Source organism: Thyridium curvatum, assembly GCF_004353045.1.
Source record: "Thyridium curvatum strain D216 chromosome Unknown NODE_78_length_193489_cov_84.258686, whole genome shotgun sequence".
Taxonomy (NCBI): Eukaryota; Fungi; Ascomycota; class Sordariomycetes; order Thyridiales; family Thyridiaceae; genus Thyridium; species Thyridium curvatum.
The window spans coordinates 21682-36435 of record NW_022156833.1 but is presented as its reverse complement, the minus strand read 5'-3'; the positions used below and the strand labels follow the sequence as shown (position 1 = coordinate 36435).

The following is a 14754-nucleotide window of genomic DNA, read 5'->3' as shown; positions in this document are numbered from 1 at the left end:
CCCTTCATTGGTGTTGAACGAGGACGACTTTCTACACCCTCAACTAACGATTATTTCGCATGGGTGATGAATACCCGGCAACACAGATAGGCCTCGTGGGATCTTAGAGCTTATGTGGATGGATTCACTCATGAAGAATTATTACAGACTCCACAAACACGCACTGTTTCGAGGCAGCTGCCGTTAGCCCTACATTCCAAACCAGGTCCGTCCGCAGCACCACTGCATTGCTGCAAGTGCCGCTCATGTTTGTTTTTGCCAAAAGAGTCCGGCACCCAGCGTCAGAAGCTGTTGTAAACATTCTTTGGATATATGATATTTTCGAGGCCAATGCTCTTGCAACCGCATCGGGAAATGCTCTATCAACTGTGCCTTGATTATCACATCGAGCCCTACATTCCGTCTCCATTTCACTTGGCTTTTTGACCCTCCCAAACATGGCTGCTGCTCTCATCAGGGATCCGCATCTACCTGCAGTGTCCTCGCCTCTCAACCCGGAAAGTTGTTATCAGGTCGATGTAGGCCCACGGGGATTTCGAAGATCATCCAGGAGAACATCACCGCCTGCCAGAGGCGGCCCTCTCAGCCCGACACAGCTCCTGCTGCGTCGAAAAGCGGCCATCGCCTGGCGAGCACAGGTGATGCAACACGAGGCAAAATACACTGTAGAAGAGCGTAGCGCTGAAGATTGTCGCCCTCCGGTATATTGCGAAACATCAGGGACTTCCTCGAGCGACAAAGTCGACCAGCCCTCTGAATCTGTGACATCCTCCCAACCATGCCCTTTCCGAGAGCGGAACGAAAAGGAGCCACTAAACGAGATCACTGTCATACATATCGACCTGTCCAGTTCCTCAAGGAAGCGTGGGGATGTCTCTCCCGAAGCCGATCTCACGGTCACTCCTCTCAAGATCGCCCGGCGCATGCTCCCCGCCATCGCAGCGTGCTGTTTGCTCGGTTGTCTGCCTTATCTAAGACGCACAGCGTTGTTAGAGCGAGTCACTGGCATCAGCTGAGTGAGGCCTCCGCCAGGGACGCAGTAGCCACGGGACGTCCTCCTTGTTCATCAAGTTTCATTACCATTCATATTGGTATCGCTGCCTCGGACGGATTGCCCCCGACCAGGCGTGAGCTGAGACGAGATGGTGCCCTTCCAACAACAACACGCAGCCCTTTGTTTCCGTGGATCTGCGCGCGATCTATCATACAGATTCTTACAAGTATCTGGCCCAGTAAGCGACGAACCTCTCTGAGAGCCATTACCGAGGGGGCTTCTCATCCGGCCGTTTCTCTTCCTTGGCGCCCTTCTCGGCTGTCGCAGCGGCCTCGAGCTTCTGCGCCTCTTCGGCACTCTGCTTCTTGATCGCCTCTTCCACCTGCCAGATGGCACGCTCGAGCTCGACTTCCAGCTGTGGCAGGTCAAGGGCCTGTGTCATCTTCTTGCCATTGGCTTGGCACAGCAGCATGGTCTCGCCTTCTGGGTTCGGATCCGCCTTGCCATGGGGGTGGATGTTTTCGTGCTGCTCAGCCTCCCCTTCCACCGTTGGCTCGGCTGACGATGGAAGTGGTAAAGGTTGCTTGGCATATACCTCATCGAGGATTGGTGATGGCGTCAGGGACAGAAGCTTCTTTTCCAACAGGAACTGAATATGCTTGCCGCCCTTCAAGGCCCTCCAATGAGACCAAGCCCGGTACACTAAATAGAAGAAAGGGATGTTGGGGATCCTATATAAAAGCGGTTCCATGTGAGTAGGATATCGAGAAGTAGAAGATAAGCAGGGAACCGTACACAGGTACGAGCGCGAACGGCGCAGTGATAGGCATGCCAATGCAACACCATATAAGCCTTTGTCGATGCAGTGCCTCTCGTTCCGTGCCCAATTTTTGCAACACGCCAGAAACCTTGTCTGTTGGGATCAGGTTCCTGGGATAGACCACCTCCACCTTGTTGATGCCCTCCATCTCCTCTGTTTGTCTGCGAGACGACAATGGCGGCACCGACTTGAGCCCCCACTCCTCGTATGGAATGCGCTTGAGCGCAGAGTTGCCATAGTTGACGATGGTCTTTTGCCAGCCCTTGTCCTTCTCCTCCCAGTTTGACCATAGCTTGGCTGCCCTCGCCTGGACCTTGTCCATCAGCGTCTGCTTATCCGTCGCCGACACATTGGTGCGGTGGCAGTATAACAGCGTTCTTCGAGTCGATACGGGGAGTAGATACAGCCGCATCGTAGCGGCCAATGACGATGTGCTGTCTTGCAAGAGACACCGTTCTTGGGAGGTGGGGAAGCGACAGAAACTGGAAGGATGACGCTCTTGCTTCTGTTGAATCAAGAATAGCTCCGAGAGCCCGAGCCTAGGTTCTGCCTCACTTCTGCCTCAGTCCGCAACGCAGACCAGATGTTCAAAGATGTACCGCAGGATAGCGCATTGTCTAAAATCAATTATAAAAAGAAAGGAGAATCTGTTTGGGATCGTGGAGGTTATGTGATAGTGTCGAGATAGCAGAAGATTTAGGCGTGTCCACATGTCCGTAGTGGTAGGCCTGGAGCGATTCTTCTCGCCTGATGGACCATCGTCACCCCTGTGTGAGTGAGAGAGGTATGGAGCTGGGTTTGGCTGGGTTTCGCATGCTTTTCCGACCAAAACATGACGACATGCCAGCAGCATAAAGCTTGTGACTGGCCCGCCCTGGACCCGGACACCTGTAGCGCGGGATCTGGACCGCCTTCTGGTTGGGCGCTCTCTGCAAAGCTGGAGCTCCCTCGATCCGAACCCCTGTAGATTCTTAGCTCCCCCCGGCAATGCGCCTGTATGAAATGTAATAACAACGCTGATCAGCGACTTTTGAGCACGGCCCAAGCTTTTGGCCTCCCAGTAGTGGGCTTTATTTTAGTGCTTAGTTGCGCAACAGCAACGGTGGCCGCCGGGCCAAGGCACTCATTAGCTCCAAAACAAAGGCGGCTGTCTGCACTCATGGACAGCTGATCACGGAGCCCCAACTGCATTAGTTTTGGGCGACCATCTTACCATCGTGCATCAGTCAGCCCTCCGTTCAGATTGCGCGCATGATTTTCCCCTCTCACCGATGGCAGGCTTGAGGCGGCTTCTCCTCGACTCCCTTCTCAACCGCATCTCGGGCTAGCGGCTCTTCCGAAGTGGTCGCCGCCGCCGACGTATAGACGAGCGTCAACTCTCCCAATCCGCTCTCATGCCGCCCACCACGGCGAGGACGGTGCCGCGTAAGTCGCAAGATGGGGCTTCTCCCGTGATCACAGTTTGCGCAAATTTTTGTACTGACACAAAGCTTTTGTTCACTATAGCATGGGTCATCACGAGACCACCCGCGTCCATTCGTCCCGAGCACAACGGCGTCCCGACCGAGCCACGCAGGGACACCCACACGACTCACCACACGGCCGACGACGACCAAGATGAGTACGACGCCGAGGCGGCCAGCAGCCACAAGGGCTTCCGGGCGCCGCTGTTCAAGCGCCGCGCCGGCCGGCGGTGGGACCACCTGCGCAGCGCCGAGCCCGTCATCGTCTCGCAGTTCCGCGCCCCGCTCGAGGCCCAGTCCCCCTGGCACGAGTTCGTCGCCTCGTCGCGCTACCCGCACGTGCCCAACGAGGAGTCGGAGATCGTCAGCGAGGAGGACATGGCCAAGTTCCAGCCCAGCTTCGGCTACCCGGTCCACGTGCCCCTGGCCGCCACCAGCTTCGAGAACAAGAAGCAGGCCAAGGCGCGCTCGCTGTGGCAGCGGATATGGCAGATGCCCCTGCGGCACCCGCTCGGCCCTCTGGCCTGCCGCCTGACCGTCCTGTCCACCTCCATCGTCGCCCTGGCCCTGGCGGCTCGCATCTCTCGGCTAGAGGCCATAAAGGGTGACAGTCCGGCTGCAGAGAAGAGCCAGATCATCGTCGCCATCGTCGTTGATATTGTCGCCATTCCGTACATTGGGTACATTACAGTGGACGATTACACTGGGAAGCCTCTCGGCCTCCGTCCGCCCAAAGCCCGCATACGACTGATCCTGCTCGACCTCTTCTTCATCATATTCAAATCGGCCAGCACAGCCCTCGGCTTCGAGGCCATGCTGTTCTTCCATAGTTTCGATACCCAGCCCTACCTTCGTGCATTGGGTGCTTTTGAGCTGGTGGGCCTGATCTCGTGGGCCATGACCTTGACAATCAACGTATTCCGGGAGATTGAGAGATTAGGAGGTTGAACGTGCGCTATCCCACACCCCGCATAGGTATATACCAACATTCGGTTTTCACTGTATCTTCTTTTGTTTTCCCTGCAGGTGGGAAGGTTGTACAATAGGGCGGCATTCCACCAAGGAAGATGGAATTTGGGCGTTCTTGAATGAGACATGCATCCTGTTTCAAGCGTTTGTAGTGCAAGGCAGATATACCCATACACGATCTGAAGCTACTTGGTCATCTCATTGACCGGTGTGTGGGACGTCAAGTAACTTAGTACAAGTGCACGGATAGGCGAAGAGCCAAAAAATACAAAGAGACATGAGCACCACCAACCATTGTCCATATCACAAGGCACCCGTAAATTGATGGTCAGAGTTTGTGATGGTCGTGGTGAACAACTTTTGCATTCCGCGTACATAAAATGGTTTCCATTGCCAGTGTATATATCCTCGTCATCTAGGCCGCTTTTACTCCGTCAACTCCATCGCATAGCCCCCCTTCAAAGCAGAGGTACCACCGCACGAGAACGGTCCGATATCCTCACGAGCCAACCAGATAAAACCATTGATACTAGAGCATGTTCTTGTATCGAACTGCGACGCGGGTAGGGAAATTTTGGGAAAACGATAAAACTCAGCCTCGACGAATCTGCAAAGCTGCTTCTTGAACAAGCGGAAAGAATTAGGAGAAATGTCGATGGGGATTATTTCGAGTTTCCCACGACGGCAAAGCAAGTATCCTCCATCCAAAGACTTTTGCGTTCCAGACCAGATAGAATAGACAAGAGCTCGTTCATTAATAATACATGGGGAGAGTTGGTGGTAGAATAGCCTAGGCGGAGGTGACAGTGAAATGTCAGCTACCTTCCGAAGCAATCATTACCCACACGAGGAGGGTGCGAGATCCTATGATTCGGCCGTCTCTGCAGCCGGAGCCTCAGCCTTGACTTCCTCTGGAGCTGTCATGGCTTCCATGGCAGCCTCTGCGACAGCCGCAGCCTCAGCTGCGGGCTGTTGCTCGACCTGCTCGGCCTCCTTGGGCTGGTCAGGTTGCTCGGAGTGATGTTGCTCAGCCTGGAGCTCAACCTGTTGCTCGGGTTGTTGCTCGGGCTGCTGTTCAGGGTGCTGCTCTAGTAGCGGCTCGATCAATTGCGGCTCAATCTGCGGCTCCTCGAGACGGGGCTTCTTTGCGCGACCGTTCTCGTGCATTTCCAGGGACTCCTTGGCCTCTTTCAATTCCAACTCCAGCTCATCGAGGCGACGCTTGAGCATGTTTTCACGACGGTGGCTGTCTTCTAGCTGGGCCCTGAGCTGCCCTTCGGTCTGGCCAGCAGTATCGAGCTGGGCGCGCAGCTGCGCCTCCGTCTGGTGGCCAGCGTCTTGACCCTCGGCACCGGCATACGGCTCGTACTGGCCGAGGCGCCGTTGCATGAAGTCGTTGATGACCTCGAGCTCCGAGACGCGGGTCTTCAGGCTAGCATTAACCGCAATCAGCTGCTCCTGGGTCTGGATACCGTGCTCGCCATTCAGAGGTGAGCCGTCGCGGGGAGATGCGCCAGTCACACCAAAGTTGGACAGCGCTTGAGCGTGGTACTGGCTCTCTTCTAGCCCGGGGTAATTAGTGAGGTGTGTATTATACATATTCGGTGTCGCAGTGCGCGAGATGGGCGAGTCTGTACCATCGAGGTGGCCATTTGCGGACTTCTGAGAAGCTCTCCGGGCATTGAGGGCCGCGGTTGCGGCATTGGCTTGGCTTTGCAGGTCGATACCGTTTGGATCCGACGCGACGGCCTGGTTCTGCGAAAGGGGCTTTGTCAGTCCGAGAAACCATCATGGTGTCGCACAGTATGGGGGATGCGCACGAACCTTTTTCTTCATGGCCATGTCAGGTCGCATAGATGTCTTGACTCGGTTCCGGCTCTTGATCACGTCGGTCTTCAAAGAGATAGGCCTGGGACGTCCGTGCAGCTTGAGGAACAGGCCGCAAGCATTGCACAGAACGGAGCCCATGTCGTCGCGACGCCATAGCGGCGTGGTGGAAGTACTGCAGTTTTGGCAGACGGGCTGCGCAGATTCGCGCGTGTGGTTAGCCATGGTCGCCATGGTGAAAGTAATATTGCGCAGAGGTGCGCGACAAGAGACGGCGAGCGGATGATTATCGTCGAGATGGGAGCAGGAAAGATAGAGATAGGCAGTGTGGGCAGGAGACGATCAAGCGGCAGATAAGAGGAAGAAAAACCTTTATCGGGGGATATCCACACGATTGAGATTAGATTGGCTGATCGGTGATAGGCAGGCGCAGATTGAGGCAAGTGGGAAAAAAAAGTACGAAAGGAGGAGCGATAAGAGTTTTTTCCGGGGCTGGTAGGTGTGGATTTAGTCACCAGACCCACCGAGCAAATCGGAGCCACGCTACTGGCGGGCTGCGATAGGACAGTGGAGGGTCGGTATCGCATCGCACGTGTGGAATGAGTCGCGCGTTCTGACGGCACAGAGCGGGCGGGCAGCGGTGGTAGTGCCGGTGCTGGTTGCGGGAGAAGAGACGGATGAGAGGGGGAGGAGGGCTAGGTGCTCTGAGAGGGAGACGCGACGGCAACGGAGAGAGGAGAAGAAAGACACTTACCACATTCCCTGAATGGCTTGCTCTCGTGGCCACCACGGGCGACGTGCCAGGCGTCATGATCGGAGCTGGCATCGCCTGCGAAGGTGTCGGCGGTTGTGATTCAGGTGGGTTCGACATCAAGCCCGGGCTGTTTGTATCCTCAAGGTCAGTATCAAATACTGGGAGGCCCGTCAAGTTAAGTAGACCGGTCAAGTGGGCTTTGATAGAGACGAGATACGGCGCAAAGGTAATTTCGAGCACAACTCACCTGGCTTGTGGAGCTCCAATGCAACCTGCAGCGTCGTCAGCAGTGAGGGCCGATAACAGCTGCTGCTCGTCTTCCATGATGACTGCTCAAATGGGGCGAGACCGAAGAGGAGAGTTGCTCATTCAAAAGGACGGGGCGCGGTGTGGTGTGGGTGACTGGCCGGTGCAGGCGGACACGGACGAGGTAAGTCAACCCAAATGATGAAGGGGAAAGGAAAGGAAAACGAGAAAAAGAGTCGAGGCACAGCAACGCTGCGAGACCAGTTTGAGATGGCGACGGGCGTCTCGGTGGCCTGTGCGAAATGCGACGAGTGGTTTTGTGGTCAAGATCTCGCTGATGTGGTATTTTGTTTTGCGGCGAAAGACAACGTGGAAATGTACGAGGGAAAGATTGAACCTCTTCTTCTGTTTTTAAGAAAGCAATTTCTGCGCGGAACTGGAGGAGGCCCCTGATTAGCCTCCACCGCTTGTACCTTGGCTGCCATCGCTCGGATTCACCAGGCTTCAGTTGCTGGTGTGAATTCCGTCGAGGACTGCGATGAAGTCCATCTCCAATATTCCCCTGCCCTCGACCCGTCCGTCTTGGAGTTGTTGAAAGACCAAATGCGATAAGATTCCTCGATAAGCTTGGGCTCGACCTTTTTTTTTTCGAGTCCGGTACCTTTGTACCGATATCGATTGTGATTGTGTCGATATCTGCTACACTACCCAAAAGCAGCCACCGGTCCGCCTACCAGTTGGCACCCAAAGTTCTTTATCTTAGCGGCGATTTGCTTCTCTCCACCCAAAATTTCTCGAGTTCACCACCCAGGCAAAACCTAGCATTCAATCCTAGAATCAAGCAAACCTGAAGCCTGCTCAAAGAACAATCAATTCCAGCTCTTGCAGCATACGAGCAATCATTAAGCTTCAGACGCTGTATCTGATAGCTCAAGTCTTCTCAGTCCCCGGTAACACCTCACAAGAACGTCAAAATGCCTTCAACCCATAAAAAAGACAAGCCCTGGGATACGGACGATATCGACAAGTGGAAGATTGACCCCTTCAAACCTGCCGACAATGCAGGCGGCACTTTTGCAGAGGAATCTTCGTTCGCAACACTGTTCCCCAAATACCGCGAAGTCTACCTCCGCGAGGTCTGGCCCCTCGTCACCCGCGCCCTTCAGAGCCATGGAATCGCCTGCACTCTGGATCTCGTCGAGGGTAGCATGACTGTCAAGACGACCCGGAAGACCTTTGATCCTGCCGCCATCCTCAACGCCAGGGATGTCATCAAGCTGCTTGCCCGCAGTGTGCCAGCACCACAAGCGTTGCGAGCCCTCGAGGACGGTGTTGCAGCAGACATCATCAAAATTCGAAACCTCGTCCGCAACAAGGAGCGATTCACGAAGCGACGACAGCGCATCCTCGGCCCCAATGGCACCACGCTCAAAGCGCTCGAGCTCCTCACCGAGACATACATTCTAGTTCACGGAAACACAGTGTCGGTCATCGGTCCATTCAAGGGCTTGAAAGAAGTTCGCAGAGTAGTCGAGGACTGCATGGCCAACATCCACCCCATCTACCTGATCAAGGAGCTGATGGTCAAGAGAGAACTGGCAAAGGATCCTAAGCTGGCGAATGAGAGCTGGGATAGGTTTCTGCCCAACTTCAAGAAGAGAAGTCTTAGCAAGCGCAGAGTACCGCACAAGGTCACGGACAAGGCCAAGAAGACATACACGGCGTTCCCACCGGCACCCGAAAAGAGCAAGGTCGATCTCCAGATCGAGAGTGGAGAGTATTTCCTGGGCAAAGAGGCGAAGCAGAGAGCTGCAGAGGAGGAGAGGCAAGAGAGGTCGCGGCAGAAGAAGGAGGAGAAGATGCGGGAGCGTGCCAAGGACTATGTTCCGCCGGAGGAGCCGCAGTCCAAGAAGAGGAAAACGAAGGCTTAGGTGTCGCCTTGAGTGCACCATTAATGTCCGAAGGCGACAAACTGTCACAAAGATGTCCTCTACATACCGGCTTTGAGCCAGTCCATTCCAACTTTATGATACCCAGGAATAAACATGATCATACCAAATACGCTTCCTCCAGAGTGAGCGACTGTGTGACAGGGCTTAGAATCTCAACCGCGAGCGAATTTCATCCAGGTGTTTGAGGTATTATTATCATTGCTTTTCGACTTAATGGTACAACATCTTCACAGCTTTGAAGGCGTGTCGCTGCCGTCAGGCGAGATCTGAATGCAGAGCTTGCCGAATTGCTTGCCGTGCTTGATGTCCTCGAACAGGCCCTCGATCCCCTCGAGGTTGTCCAGCCCCTCGACCACCCGGCTGACGACGGGCTTGATCTTGCGCTGGCGCACAAACTCGACCATCTCGGCGAACTCGACGCGCGACCCCATGGTGGAGCCCTTGAGCTCGATGTTCTTGAGCACGGCCTGCATCAGCCAGTCCATCTTGGGCGCGACCGTCATGCCGTACGACGAGATGACGCCGCCGGGCTTGAGCAGCCGCACGGTGCGCTTGACGACGTCGCCGCCGGCGCCGTCGACCACGGCGTCGAGGAAGGGCCGGTCGGCGGGCAGCTGCGCCGCCAGCTGCCGGTCCCAGTCGGCGTCGCGGTAGGACACTCCCCCCCGGGCGCCGAGGCCCACGGCGCGCTCGATCTTGGCCGCGTCGCCCGACGTCACCCACACGCGGCACCCGCGGGCGACGGCGAACTGCAGCGCCGCGAGGGCGACGCCGCCGCCGATGCCCGTGACGAGGACGTTGCGGCCCGGCGCCGCGACGGCGTCGCCGCACTTGGTCACGAGGGCGCGCCAGGCCGTGAGCCCCACGAGCGGCAGGGCCGCCGCCTCGACGGCCGAGAGGTGCGCGGGCGCGAGCTCGAGCTCCGCCTCGGGCACGGCGATGTACTCGAGGGCCGTGCCGGCGTCGTGCACGGTGCTGCCGCCGATGGTGGAGAACTGGGCCGCGTCCTCGGGGCCCGCCGGGTCCGAGGCCCAGCCGCGCGAGGGCGTCAGGACGACCCTGCGGTGCAGCAGCCGCTCGGCGGCCCCCGGGGAGCAGCCCGGCCCGACCTCGACGACGGTGCCGCAGCCGTCGCCGAGCAGGGGGTTGTCGAAGGAGATGCTCGGGTAGAGGTGCTGCCGGATGAAGAGGTCCCGGTGGTTGAGGGCGGCGGCGAGCATGCGCACGAGCACCTCGCCGGGGCCCGGGGTCGGCTTGGGGATCTCCTTGAGCTTGAGGCTGGTGGGGTTGGGCAAGTGTCAATCAATCGAGTCTTGCACATGACGCATTAGAGAGAGGATCTATCGTAGATTATCTTACGGATAGTAAACCTTGCCCGGTTTCCCCCCCTCGATGTGCTGCACCGTTAGACAAAGAGGCATGGCTATTGGGTCAATGCGTTGAGATTGTTTTCAAGGCTCAGAGGGAAAAGGCCACATTGATTGATCAGTCTTCAGTGTCTTTACAAAAGAGTCCAGCTCGAATCATATAATACAGAAACGCTCAACATGAACCCGGAAATCACAGCTTTGTTTGTAAGCGTGGATATTGCGGAGAGTGCGGAGAGGGAGCTCCCCAGGACCGCCCCCACTTGCCGGTATCCCTCCACGGTGCGGGCCCCTCCTGGACCTCGGCAGAAGCGACCGTGGCATCCCCGCCACCCCAACCCGGCCTTTCATCAACTTATCAGTCGGACTTTTGCTGTCATCAAGGAAACACAGGCTTGCTCGTTATTACCATAGCTCCCCGGTCACCTTGAGCGGGAGGTGTAGGAGTCGGTCGCCCGCCTCCGTCGGCTTGGGCATCGCTCCGGCCCGGATGTTCATCTGCAACGACTGGTTGATGAGCTTTGGCGCGGCCAGGGAGCTGTCCCTCTCGGACCTCCACGCCACGAACTCGTGCTCTTGCACCCCGGTTTTTAGGTGCTTGTTGCTTGCCGACTGCTCCTCGACTGTCGTGTAAGGCTTAGGATGGCCTCTGCCCGCCTCGTCACCGGGGGGGTAGTCGTGCCCTGTCCAGATGCGAATGTGGCCCGGGTGTGACAGCAGCTTCTGGGCAGAAGCGTAGAGAGCCTGCGCAGAGCCACCGGGGAAGTCGCAGCGGGCGGTCCCGACGTCTGGGTTGAATAGCGAATCGCCGCAGAAGATGTTGGCTGGGGATTGGTACACGTGTTAGCTGCAGCCACATACACACAGGAAATAAAAAGAAAAATGGAAAGCCATCTCAACTTACATCCGATCATGTAGCCAAGATGGTCTGGAGTGTGGCCCGGGAGATGCAGTGCTGTGGCCGTCAGCTGGCCAATGGCAAACTGCTCGTCATCGGCAAGGAGGCAGTCGAAGGCGCCAGCGCATTCCTCCACGGGGATGCCAAACTTGGCCGCGAAATGGTCGCTGACTTCGTATATTCGCTTTCCTATGCAGATTGCCGGGCGTGGCTGATCCGGCTGCAGGGCTGAGAGACGTGACTGGAGGTATTTCGCAGCCGTGATATGATCTGCATGGACGTGGGTCTCGAGCAATTTGGTAATAGTGTATCCATGCTCTTTCACCAGCTCCAAGAGTTTGTCGGCCGTGTTCGTCGAGATGGTGTTTGTGGCTGGGTCGAAGTCGAGAACGGAGTCGATGATGACGGCCGTCTTTGTTGCCGGATCAGCAACAACGTATTGCCAAGTCGAGGTCTTGGGTTCGAAACAATCGTGGACGATAGGCTCAGCCATAGTGGTGGTCATGGAATGTATGCAGCTTATGATCTGATGAACTTGGGGTTGTTGTTTTTCTTTTTGCAGGTCCACCTCTGAACTCTGTTGCATTATCCCCATTACGGGGGCCTTGTTGCTTTTCTATCTCGTGGTTTTCCATAACTTATGATTCCATGGCATGCTCATCGTCGGTGACGTTGTTTCATCTGACAAATTCCCGTGTGGAGGGCACCAGTCTCCGAAACACTGAGCCCCGAGAGGTGTTCGGCATACCGTGTACTGTGCGTCCGGCGTCCTGCTTACACGAACGCCCGGGCTGCCCGAATGACCGGCGGCGGGCCCACTTAATCCATGATCCCCGACGTCGCCGACTGTTTTTGCCCTTTAGGGTGGGTGGAGGGAGGTCGCCGGGGCGCGCCACGGAGACACAAGCGCAGACCCCTGTCTCTCTTGAGCTAAGCTGGAGAGGCCGCCTCGAGTCAAGGAGCGTGCAGTGGTCGCCGACTGCAGCCTTCACCGCATTCCGAGTCCCTCGTGGTGTTTGGTTTTGCTTTGAAACCCTCGTTCATGCCAGCTAGGATGTGTGTATGGACGCCGTGGCTTTGTCCCATGCCTGCCCCCCCTCCTGGTCTCCTGCTCTCGGGTCAGTCATCACACCCCCGAACGCCCTTGCATGAGCCGCGTTCCTTTACGCCCGCCAAACACACCCACGCGTTTATGATTCTGTGCAGCAAAACTGCAATGATCGATACCGAGGATCTGGTTTGCGATGGGTGGACCGGAGCGCGGGAAGGGTCGCATCGAAGAACGGCTAGCCTACGGCGAACTCACGCCATCCAGCACTAATATGGTGATTTTGCCCTCTTTCGACATAAAGGAAAAATTTGGCCACTGGGCCCACGCGAGATTAATCAACGGCGTCTACCTCACTACCCTGGCCAAGGCCGAAGACGAGTTTCGTAGATATAAATCCCTTTACGGCCCGCGCCGCTTGCTGTTTTCCTGTCGGCCTCTTTACATAGGACAGCATCTCATCACGCTACGGATATCAGTCCAGGTTTCTCGAAGGCGTGCCACTCGCACACATCACTCGAGAACAAAGCAAACTCCGCAATGGCTTCGTTAATATCAGGCGCCACCTTCGGCGCCGCCCTGACGGCCTCGGGCGTCTACCGGCCGTCAGTCATCATCGGTCAATTCAGGCTGGATAACTGGCATATGATCCAAGCCTTCCTCACGGCGACAGCAAGCAGCGCGTAGGTCTACATTGTTTCCGTCTTGACTCTGGTTTGTCGAGCTATGCTGACCATTTCCCTGCAGAGTGATCATCAGGGTGCTTGAGAGACTGGGCTACGTCAGCATCAAGCCCAGGGGCTGGAACACGATGGGCTGGTTCGCCCGGTACGACGGCAACATCATCGGAGGCTTCCTCCTCGGCACAGGCATGGCTTTGTCCGGTGCCTGCCCGGGAACCGTCTTCGTCCAGAGCGCGCTCGGTATCAAGTCCGGCCTGTATACCCTCGCGGGTGCCATGCTGGCCGGCATCTCGTGGAGCGCGTTCCTGCGCCACTACCTGTCGAAGCCGCTGCCCAAGGACTCGAAACATTCTCCCAACCCGAGCATCGCAGAGAGCGTCGGCATCCCCCGGTCCGTGGCCCTCGTAGCATTCGAGGCGGTATGCGCGGCAGTCATCGCCAGTGCCGCGGTCTATGGCGGCGCAACCCCGGATGCCAAGATCGCACCGGTCATTGGTGGCCTGTCGATCGGCGCCGCGCAACTGGTCTCGCTGTTGCTGAGGAAGTGTCTCGTTGGTGTGTCCACGACCTTTGTCGAGACCGGGGACTGGCTCCGTTACATCCTTGGCGGCGGCGACCAGCCGGGATGCAACAACATCATGTTCTCTGCGGGGATGGTTGGTGGAGCCCGACTTCTCTCGACACTGTATCCATTCCTCACGCAGGGGGCTACCGAGGAGGTCGCGCCGGCCGTGGCGGTTCTCGGTGGATTCATTGCGGTTCTGGGAGCCAGGATCGCCGGAGGGTGCACATCAGGGCACGGCATCAGCGGTACTGCTTCTTTGTCGACGTCCAGCATGGTGACGATTGGCACAGCTATGGCCGCAGGGGCAGCTGTGACTCATTTCTTGTCTCTATAAGATAGATAGCATAGCGTTCTCATACCCAGGCATGACGATAATGTCCATAATGAATAATTATTGCATCATAACGGATGGCTCGGCGATACCCCTCCGCTCCAAGTTGTGATTCAAGGACCACTTTGCTACAGGGGAGGTTGGCCCGGGTTCGGGCCAGATGCAACCTTGCGGGCGGTGACCTCGACTTCGAACTTCATGATCTCTTCCATCAACCCAGCTTCAATCATGGTCGCCGTAGGCCGGACGTCCCCGAGCCACTTCTGCAGCACAGTCCACGTCTCCTTGAAAAGCGCACGGTCCGGCAGGATGTAACGCACCCGGACGATGTCCTCCATACCCACGCCTGCTTCTTTCAAGGCGTTGGCCACGTTCTTCATCGCTTGCTCCGCCTGCTCAGAGACTAGCGGGGATATCAAGCCGGTCGAATAGTCATAGCTATGATGCACACGAATAATTAGTATCTGTTCAGGATCCAGGGTTGTTTGGCAGTTTCGGGTTCATCTACCCAGTACAGCCAGAGACGAATACCCATTCCCCGGTGACGACGGCCCTCGAGTATCCGATCTGGGCTTCGAATTCGGATCCCGAGCTGATCAACACACGACCCGACATTGTTGCTATGTTGCTTCAGATTCTTTCGATTTGGGGGAAACAAGAACCAAAGTCAGTTGTTTGCCGTACAATCGAATAAATCAAGAGAAATGGTCTATGGGGTGACTTGAAGTTTGTAGTTGTGGACGTGACTCACGGGTAGTTGGCTGGTTTGCGCTAGCTACGCCTTCCTTTCTAGTATCTATCGTATAAGTGCCGCGGACTTCCTGAATTTGATTATCT

General features: G+C 56.5%; 8 protein-coding genes across 8 annotated transcripts; 4 read left to right on the top strand and 4 right to left on the bottom strand.

Annotated features, from left to right (window-relative positions):
• Positions 1-437: 437 nt before the first annotated feature.
• E0L32_010061 (uncharacterized protein) lies at positions 438-1016 on the top strand (the record flags this gene model as incomplete). Its single annotated transcript, XM_031132637.1, has 1 exon — positions 438-1016. The coding sequence occupies one exon, from the start codon at positions 438-440 to the stop codon at positions 1014-1016; it is 579 nt and encodes a 192-aa protein (XP_030990155.1).
• A 243-nt stretch (positions 1017-1259) lies between these two features.
• E0L32_010060 (uncharacterized protein) lies at positions 1260-2226 on the bottom strand (the record flags this gene model as incomplete). The annotated part of the gene is made up of 2 exons (XM_031132636.1): positions 1260-1725; positions 1790-2226. 2 exons carry the CDS (start codon positions 2224-2226, stop codon positions 1260-1262), a joined length of 903 nt encoding a protein of 300 aa, XP_030990154.1.
• A 982-nt stretch (positions 2227-3208) lies between these two features.
• Positions 3209-4225, top strand: E0L32_010059 (uncharacterized protein; the record flags this gene model as incomplete). The annotated part of the gene is made up of 2 exons (XM_031132635.1): positions 3209-3239; positions 3321-4225. The coding sequence occupies 2 exons, from the start codon at positions 3209-3211 to the stop codon at positions 4223-4225; spliced, it is 936 nt and encodes a 311-aa protein (XP_030990153.1).
• Positions 4226-5110: 885 nt separating this feature from the next.
• Positions 5111-6307, bottom strand: E0L32_010058 (uncharacterized protein; the record flags this gene model as incomplete). Its single annotated transcript, XM_031132634.1, has 2 exons — positions 5111-6001; positions 6071-6307. 2 exons carry the CDS (start codon positions 6305-6307, stop codon positions 5111-5113), a joined length of 1128 nt encoding a protein of 375 aa, XP_030990152.1.
• A 1740-nt stretch (positions 6308-8047) lies between these two features.
• Positions 8048-9004, top strand: E0L32_010057 (uncharacterized protein; the record flags this gene model as incomplete). Its single annotated transcript, XM_031132633.1, has 1 exon — positions 8048-9004. The coding sequence occupies one exon, from the start codon at positions 8048-8050 to the stop codon at positions 9002-9004; it is 957 nt and encodes a 318-aa protein (XP_030990151.1).
• Positions 9005-9252: 248 nt separating this feature from the next.
• E0L32_010056 (uncharacterized protein) lies at positions 9253-11783 on the bottom strand (the record flags this gene model as incomplete). The annotated part of the gene is made up of 3 exons (XM_031132632.1): positions 9253-10303; positions 10802-11216; positions 11297-11783. The coding sequence occupies 3 exons, from the start codon at positions 11781-11783 to the stop codon at positions 9253-9255; spliced, it is 1953 nt and encodes a 650-aa protein (XP_030990150.1).
• Positions 11784-12878: 1095 nt separating this feature from the next.
• On the top strand, positions 12879-13920 carry E0L32_010055 (uncharacterized protein; the record flags this gene model as incomplete). The annotated part of the gene is made up of 2 exons (XM_031132631.1): positions 12879-13021; positions 13086-13920. The coding sequence occupies 2 exons, from the start codon at positions 12879-12881 to the stop codon at positions 13918-13920; spliced, it is 978 nt and encodes a 325-aa protein (XP_030990149.1).
• Positions 13921-14045: 125 nt separating this feature from the next.
• E0L32_010054 (uncharacterized protein) lies at positions 14046-14532 on the bottom strand (the record flags this gene model as incomplete). The annotated part of the gene is made up of 2 exons (XM_031132630.1): positions 14046-14355; positions 14426-14532. 2 exons carry the CDS (start codon positions 14530-14532, stop codon positions 14046-14048), a joined length of 417 nt encoding a protein of 138 aa, XP_030990148.1.
• Between the last annotated feature and the right edge of the window lie 222 nt (positions 14533-14754).